The sequence below is a fragment of the Gekko japonicus genome, unplaced genomic scaffold (genome assembly GCF_001447785.1).
Source record: "Gekko japonicus isolate JY-2015 unplaced genomic scaffold, Gekko_japonicus_V1.1 scaffold347, whole genome shotgun sequence".
Lineage (NCBI taxonomy): Eukaryota > Metazoa > Chordata > Lepidosauria > Squamata > Gekkonidae > Gekko > Gekko japonicus.
Genome location: NW_015173133.1, coordinates 115,795 through 124,450, shown reverse-complemented (window position 1 = coordinate 124,450; position 8,656 = coordinate 115,795). Strand labels below are relative to the sequence as shown.

Here is an 8,656-nt window from a genome sequence, read left to right as displayed (position 1 = left end):
TTTATATCTGATTCCTTCAGTATCCCTCATTCAGTCAGTGGACAAGGCCAGACTTCTTTTGTTTCAGTGATAGAGTTGCATCACATGAATTTGGTCCATATGTTGTAGAAAAATATGTAGTATAAATCTGTACTAAGAGTACCGAAAACACAGAAAGAATCCCAGAAACTCAAATTAATACAGTTTTTTATTGTTCCCAACGTAGCAACCATTTCCATATAATCCAAAAGTTATCACTTGAAAGATAGCACAAACTGTAAACCTAGAATAAGTCTGTCAGTTAAGAATGTAGGTGGTGGGGTTGCCCACTCTAGGGTCCCCAAACCTGTTGGCCCGGATCCAGCCGCTGGGGTGAACTCCGCCCCCAAAGTGCCTGAATCAGGCCAATGTGTCCGGAGCAATGATGTCACCTGGAGGTGACATCATTGCACCGGGCACGTCGTCGGGACGCTCTAGCATTCAACGCTATAGCATCCTTCAATGACCTGCCCGGCGCAATTACATCACTTCCAGGAGATGTCATCACGGCACGCATGCGCTACGTGTGCACGCAAGACTCCTGGACACAGGGACCTGGCAACCCTAGTAGGTGATCAGTTTAAGCTTTGGCATATTAAAACATATAGCTAGTATCTAGAAATGTTGAAATATATAACATAGAATATGCAATAACGAGGAAATATAGTTGAAAAATAGATTAGTTACGAAATCTGAAATTCAGAATGTGTGAAGTAAGGAACATTGTATCCTACAGAAAATGTCTTTAAAACTATAATGAAGTGGATGTTTGGGGAAAATATTTACTTTTTCTGTTCTATATATCTTGAATCATAATCTTGATATATATAATCTGTTGATGTATATAATCTATATAATTCACAAAAAAAGAAGGTAGGTGGGCAGTTCATGAGAGTTTATATCTCAGCAGCAAAAGCAGCACATATGCAGGTTTAATTTAAGGAAAACATTTTCTAAGACATACTCACTGTTCTCAGTGAAAGTTTATAAATATGTGAAGCAAAAATCACAGAGATCGACTTTGATGGCATGCAAATCCCCTTCCCCTCACCCTGAAGTAATTATAAATTGCCCATTATTTCTTGTGCCTTTAGTTTTCAGTTTCTTGCCCCAGCTGTGAAAGAAATGTAATGTTTGTAGAAAATACAATCACATGAAGAAAAAACATAATATGTTTAATTATAAAATGCTCCTTATAATTGCAGAGTTGCAATGTTAAGCTCAGCATTTTTAATTCTGCATTTCATCTTTTATTCAGCCAAATGCAGTTGTGATCAATGGGAGAGGGTCTACTGAAGTTATTTTGCATTACACGTTACAGAATTTAATAGAGGCTTAATGGGATGTTATTAGCCAGGTGATGTTATTCACCTGGAGGCCATGAAAACCTTCCACGTCCTATTGCCACACCTTACACCTATATTAAAGGGACAGGGTATTTTCTTTAGGTCTGTTGGCAACCTTAGCTATGCCAATGAGCCTGAGGAATCTTAAGGTTCACACACTCGCTCTTGCACATGGGCATCTACTTCTTCCACATTCATGGAAACTATATTTTGCTGTTACCTGGGATTCCAAACAGTGTTTTGTTTCTAGTTTGGTATCCTGGTTTGCAGGAAAAACACAAACTAGAGTGCTAGTGTGGACATAACTGAACAAAGGTGGAAATAACTTGATAAATCAATGTAAACACAGAAGGAAGAGGGGGGAATGTGTGAGTCCAGGGTTCCCATGGAAGGCTTGTTCCCATAGTGGCACATCATTACATGTAAACATGTATTACTGCCTATATTTTTAGCATTTGTATAAAAATGTCCGTGAAGAAGGATACTTGAAAGGAAGCTAATGCCCAGGATTTTCGTTGTACATTTGTACATTTATTTACCTTTTTGTATTCTACACTTACTCTACTTAGTAATTTTTTGCACATTGTATTTTGCATTTACTGATTATTTATATTGTTTCATAGCATAATAGGTTTTCTGCCTTGTTTAGAGCCTCATTCCACAGCTTTTCCTTTATTTGTACAGACAGTAGCTCCAGTACATCATTCATAAATTTCACTTGTTTGTCTAGAATGGCCAGCATCAGAACTTCCTCTTGAACTATGAGTGGGAGTGGCTCCGTGCTTCTTGTATCTCACACAGCACAGTCCTTTCATTATTTTCAGAAAGTAATTTCTGAATTTCACCCCGATAAATGCATAGAGCACAGGGTTCATACAGCAATGCAAGAAGGCCAAAGTTTCTGTTAAATGTTTTGCGTAGACCATTTTCTTTTCACTTTGACAGTCTTTCTCCTGAGTAGCCATCGATGGTGCATTCAGAATAAGAACCACATTATAAGGAAGCTGACATATCAGAAAAACAATCACAGTTAAGACTATAACACGTATGGCTTTGTTTCTTTTCGAATTCTGAGCCTTCACTAAGGTTTTAACAATGAAGGTATAGCAAAAACTCATGACCAGAAGAGGGATAAAAAATCCAAATAAAAGCTGGAGATACAGTATAAGTAATTTGAACATTACTGTGGTCTCTGGATTGGATCTATGCTCACAAATGCGTTTGGTTACATTGAATGAAATGATGTAACTTTGACTGAATATGAAAGTAGAACTGGAGATCACAACTGATGATCCCCACATGGCCAAGCAGATCACTTTACTGTATGCTAGAGTCCTTGCCCGAAGCTTAAATGACTTGGTTGCCTGCACAATGGCAATGTATCGGTCCACGCTGATGCAGGCCAAGAGTAGCATGGCACAGTTGAAATTAATTGGATACATACCTCTGGTGAGCTTACACATGAAATCACCAAAGATCCAGTCATCCAGAGCATACTCTACTGCCCTGAAAGGGAGAGTGATAACAAAAAGTATATCTACAATGGCGATATTGCAGAGACACATGTCAGTCATGGATTTGGATCTCTTATATAAAGAAAATGTCATCACCACAAATGTATTGCCCACAAGGCCCAAGATGCATATCAGCGAGTATGCAAAAGGAAAGAAGAGCTTTGCAAAGTTTCTGACTTCAGTCTTGTCACATGGTGGTATAATGCGATCATAGAAATCATGGTAATAGGTATAATCTGTGCTGTTTGGTTCTTCCTGAAAGAATAATGGAGTCAGTTAATATTTCACATTTCAGCAGGTTTATCTAGGAAATCTGTACATGTGGAGCAGCCCTTAGATTGGCATCAGGGTTCCCTCTAAGCTGAGTTAGTGTGAGCTAGCTCACAGTTTTTTAGCCTCCAGCTCACAGATTGTTGTCTTAGCTCAGGAAGGAGGGCTCCAGACCAAACTAATTTATGCAGTAACCAAATCAGTCACTCACAACTTTAATGCCAGTAGCTCACAAAGTAGAATTTTTGCTCACAAGACTCCACAGCTTAGAGGGAACATTGATTGGCATTATTACAAAGCCAGTCCTATTGAAACCAACGGGTCTTAGATTATGTCAGATAATGTGTTTAAAATAGGTGCCAGTACATAGAGCGATTAGATTTTAGTTTACTAAAAGTATTGCAATACAAAGTACAAATGTAAATTCATAATGCAGACTGAAGTGGAAGAAATATAGAACAAACCAAAGAATAAAAGTGCAAAGAAAAATACTCAGTGGATAAGTAAGTCACAATCCAGTCATTCAAAAGCATACCTGATTCATTTTGGTGTTGTGTCTTTCTTTTGATCACAGAATACAATCCCAATGGCAGTTACAGTTTGGGATGGATGACGGAGAGTCTCCAAGGGAAGGAAGAAAACTGATAGAAAAATAGGACAAAATTCAGCCTTTGAAATTGATCAAAGTCTAATTATAGCCCTCATTAACTTTTCAAAAATAATATTGTTGGCAGTTGTGCAGTCTGATTACTAGGGTTGCCAACTCCAGATTCAGAAATACCTGGAGATTTGAGGGCAGAGCCCTAGGAGAGTAGGTTTTAGGAAGAGGACGGACCTTGGTAGGAATAACAACTTGCAGTCTACCTTCCAAAGTAGCCATTTTCTCCAGAAGTGGAATAAATGTTTAAATAAAGAAATGTTATCTATGCAGTCGAGATCAGTTGTAATCGCAGAGCTCCAGCCCCCACCTGGAGGTTGGCAAGCCTACCAATTGTGTAGATAGTACATTGGTCTCATCTCAAAATATCAGTACTACAATGACTTCTACTTCTATGTAACAAATATGGACTACTCAGTATAAAATGCAGATCCCTACCTGTGTTGCACCATTTTAACACCAACCCAGCAAGACCAATCTGCATATATTAAATGGCTGGGTGTACCTTTTGATGCATATGGGACACTTTGTTATGCAGTAATAGTGCTTTGTAACTTGACTTGGATCACAAAAATAAGAACTTGAATAGATATCAATACATGAAGATATTAGATGTTTAGTTTACCGATTTAAAAATACTGCACATACGAAGTACAAATGTATGTTCAAAATGTAGATTGAACTGAAAGAAAATAAAGAATAAACCAAAGTGCAAAGTAAAATACTCAGTGGAAAAGTGCTTCTTGGGGGGAGGAAGAGTTTGAGTCCAGTGGCACTTTTAAGACCAACGAAGTTTTATTCAAGGTATAAGCTTTCATGTGCAAGGACACTTCCTCAGATACAGCGAGACAGAATTTCCTCACGCCCTATATGCAGGAGGATGGGGGGGCCCAGAAAAGCGAAATAGAGTGACTTCAGAATGAAAGTTAAAACAAAAAAAAATCTGCACGCCACAGATTGTATTTAGCTATGGCTAATACAAATGGAATACAGAGAAGAAGTACAAATTCCCATTCTACCACGCAGTGATTTTGCATAGCTAGCATATTGGACAGAAGTGAGTCCCGCTAACAAAGAAATCACTGAGAATCACTGAGAAGAGCAAAACAACTATGATGCCCAGCAAATTATTGGAATCTGTGGCCAGGACCCAAAGAATCATACAACTAGCTCTATATGCTTCTTTGAATCTCAGCTGTTACATCTCTCTCCGCACCTGACAAATGACATTTAGTGAACAATAAAGAGCAGGGGGGAAAGAGGAACCTATTCTATTTTTAAGGTCCTTGTCTAGTTATGCAAAATTGTAAAGTACAAACAGAAACATTTTTAATTCCAGTTGAAGACAAGGCTAAAGCCAAATCATAACTAAAAACTCCTAAAAGGGGCAGGTTAGCAACACGTTTAACAATTCTAATTGCATCAGTTGTTTCTACAATTGACCTAGGGCCAAAATTAGGCTGAAAGTCCCTGGATCTTTTTCTCAAAGAAGCTCATGGTACCCTGTCAAGATATCCTAGTAAGGATGCCAATTCGGTAAACATTTCCTACAGCAAAGGCAGATGCAAAAGACTGTGTTTACCGTGCCATCCTAAGCAAGCCAACTAAAAATCCTGCTCAGCTCTGGCCAAAGGGGCTTATTCCAAGGAAACAGTTGTTAGTATTGCACTGCTACTCTTACCATAATTTTCCAGTTCTCTGCAAGTACTATGTTTGCATCTCTGGGATCTAGAAACCCCACCTTCTTTTGATGTATTTAAAGAAAAATATTCAGAGTTGTAGAAAGAGCAACAGTAACAGTTGTTAAATGTGATTATTTTGTTTTCTGGTGTACAGTACTGTATCCATTACATAGAACACAAGCTAATAGCTAGTGTCATTATAATGATATAACAAAATGAGTTTTAATTTCTATCAAGCGTGTCATAATTAGCCAGACTTACGTGTTCAGTATGATGCCTTGGATCCTAGTTATGAAAATTAAAATCCACAGAAATATTTTTCCAAGTCTTGAAAATTCATGTGGTATCTTCTAAAGCCTTGAAAAAGTTCAAATTCAGCTTGCGTTTGTTCTTGTATCTCACATTGGAAAGGAACATTTACTTAGCGAATGTGGTTAGAGTGGCTTTTCAAGTCTCACCATGTGTGAGCTCACTGCTACCACAGACCAAAGCAAATTAACATAAGAAGTTAGAAACTGCTGTGAGCCTCTTGCAGAAAAAGCTCTCAAGAAGGCTTTCTAAAATTTCAGTAGTTGCACCCAATCTTTCTTGTTCCCTGCCACTTTATGTTCAATTTATATACTATTAGCCGTGTGTGCCCCCCCCCATCTGTGGATACTTAAATCCATTGATTGGGGCCACACTGAGGCTAAACAGATCTTTCTTCAAACTTGGGGCACTCCTGAGGTTTGCAGAAAAATCTGAAAATAAAAAAGACATGGGGAGGTTTAACCCCCTTCCGAACTAAAGTAGCCTTCTTTGCACAAGCATAGAGAACGGACTTATCTCAGGTGGTCAGCACAGCCAGGGATGCCTTGCTGGGTCAGGCAGTGGCAGCGCACAGCCCAGGAGCCCCATCGGCAGTTGCTCTGACCCAGCCGCTCTGGCAGATGACACTAGCTGCTGCTCTGGGCCTGCCAGCAGCAGAGGAGCATGCTGGCAGCTGCTGCTCTGACCAAGCCACGGAGGATGCTGGCTGCTGCTCTGGGTGCAGTTCCTGCTGCCATGGCCGCTGGCTGCTACTCCGGGCCTGGCCTCAGCAGCGGAGCAGGCCAGTTGATACTCGTAAGGCCTGGAACAGCAGCCAGTGTCCTCCACAGCTGGGTTGGAACAGCAGCCAGTGTCCTCTGCAGCTGCTGATGGGTCCACTGCAACCTGGCTGAAGCAGCTGCCGATGTGCTTGTCTGCTGCTGCCAGGTCTGGAGCAGCAGCCAGCATTCTCTGGAGGAAATCAGCAGCAGTGTGGGGAGAGATTTCTAGATACAGGGCACAGGAGGCTGGGTCCCCTGCCAATAGGCCTTGCCGCCCAGCAGCCAATCAGGTGGCCGGCGGGGGGGGGGGGTTACGTTGAGAAAGAGAAAGGCCCGGGCCTGGCTGCCAGAATCACACAGGAAATAACATCATCATGCCAGTGACGTCCTGGTGACGCTCTGGTATTTGGGCAAAACCTCTATGGTAGAAGCCGGTTTTACCATAGAGTTTTTGCCTAAATACCAGAGTGTCGCCTGGATGTCACTGGTGTGGTGACATCACTTTCTGTCCAATGCCAATGACCAGGCCTGGGCCTTTCTCTTTCTCCAGGTAAGTCACATCCCATCCTCCCCTGGTTGCCAGGAGGGACCTAGCAACCCTAACAATATTGGCCATTTTATTTTCAGCCCCTTTCCTAATAATCCCCAGGACAGAGCTTGTCTTTTTCATTGCTGCAGCACACTGCATTGACACTGTCACTGAGCTAACTACTATGACCCCAAGATATTTCTCTCCCCCCAGTCTCATCAAATTCATACTACATTAGCCTATATCCGAAGTTGTGATTTTTTTTGTTCCAGTGTGCCTCACTTTGCACTTACCAGCATTGAATTTCATCTGTCACATTGTTGCCCACTCACCCAATTTGTTGAACAAATTTCTGAACAAATTAAATAGTACTGGCCCCAATACTGATCCCTATGGGACCCCACTGCTTACTTCCCCCCATTATGACAACTGTCCATTTATTTCCATTCTTTGCAGATAGGTCAGGTAATTTTTTCAGTTAAGTGGTGAATTTTGTTTCCTTGTGACTTTGCTCCTTCAATGACACACATGCTTGATTCAAACCCACTAATGATTTCCTCTTTACCTTTGCCCATGTGTTTCAGGCAGGCTATCTTTTTATTTTCAAAAAAATCAAGAAATGCACATATTTGTTTGATAAAAAGTTTGCCCAGCATTTAATGTTTAAGTCAGTTTTCTTACATTTAGAAAACTGTTCTGAGGAGGGGGTATGGTAGATGGCTTCATGAATGACTGTCACTAGGGCTAACCAGCCAGTGCTTTGTGTGGTCTTCTCAGGCAAAGACAGAACAATTGTGTTTTCCCAGAGTTTGACCTTGAGGAGAAACTTGTACTTCTGATCCAAATGGGGTACGTGTGCTTCTACATATACCTGGGTGTACCCATACTATTAGAACACTAGTCTTAAATTCATTTATGTATATAGAGGAGTGCCACTAATTTAACAGTGGAGCATATGCTTTGAACAAAGAGCCCTGCTGGACCAGACTAATGGTGTATCTAGTCCAGCATCTTTTTTGGGGGGGGGGGGGTAAACAAACTTTTTTTTTTTTTTCAATAGGAACTTAACATCCAACAATATTCATTTTCATTTTCCCTTTGTTTACCCCGTTCCCCTTACCTCCCCTTCCTCCTGTGGCTTCCCGCAATGCTTCCACCCTTCTACCCACATTGTAATACATCATCAGTTAAATCATTTTTCTTATTACTACTATTTCCAGATAACATCAATTAATCTAATATTGTTCTAAACATATTAAATTTTGTTTTACATCCCAGTTCTTTTCCAGATATTTTTTAAAGTCACTCCATTCTTCTAAAAATATGTCGTCTTCCTTATTACTCAGTTTTTTTGTAATTTTATCCATTTCAGCCATGAACAGAACTTTTTGTATCCAGTCTTCGATCTCTGGTACTTTTTCATTTTTCCAAAATTGTGCATAAATCATTCTTGCTGTTGTTATTAAGTACCAGAGTAAAGTTTTTTTCGTCGTGTTGACTTCTTCCATTTTAAGTCCCAAAAGCAGAATTTCAGGCGCTTTTTTAAAAGAGCATTTCAGTATCTTTTGC

At 40.3% G+C, this 8,656-nt stretch overlaps 1 protein-coding gene across 1 annotated transcript in view; it reads right to left on the bottom strand.

Moving 5' to 3' along the window:
* Nucleotides 1–2,065: 2,065 nt before the first annotated feature.
* Nucleotides 2,066–8,656, bottom strand: part of CCR6 (chemokine (C-C motif) receptor 6) — a 30,355-nt gene continuing 23,764 nt past the window's right edge. Inside the window, exon 2 of the mRNA XM_015422162.1 lies at nucleotides 2,066–3,133. Coding sequence (XP_015277648.1) covers nucleotides 2,066–3,133 — 1,068 coding nt within the window. The remainder of the gene's footprint in view (nucleotides 3,134–8,656) is intronic.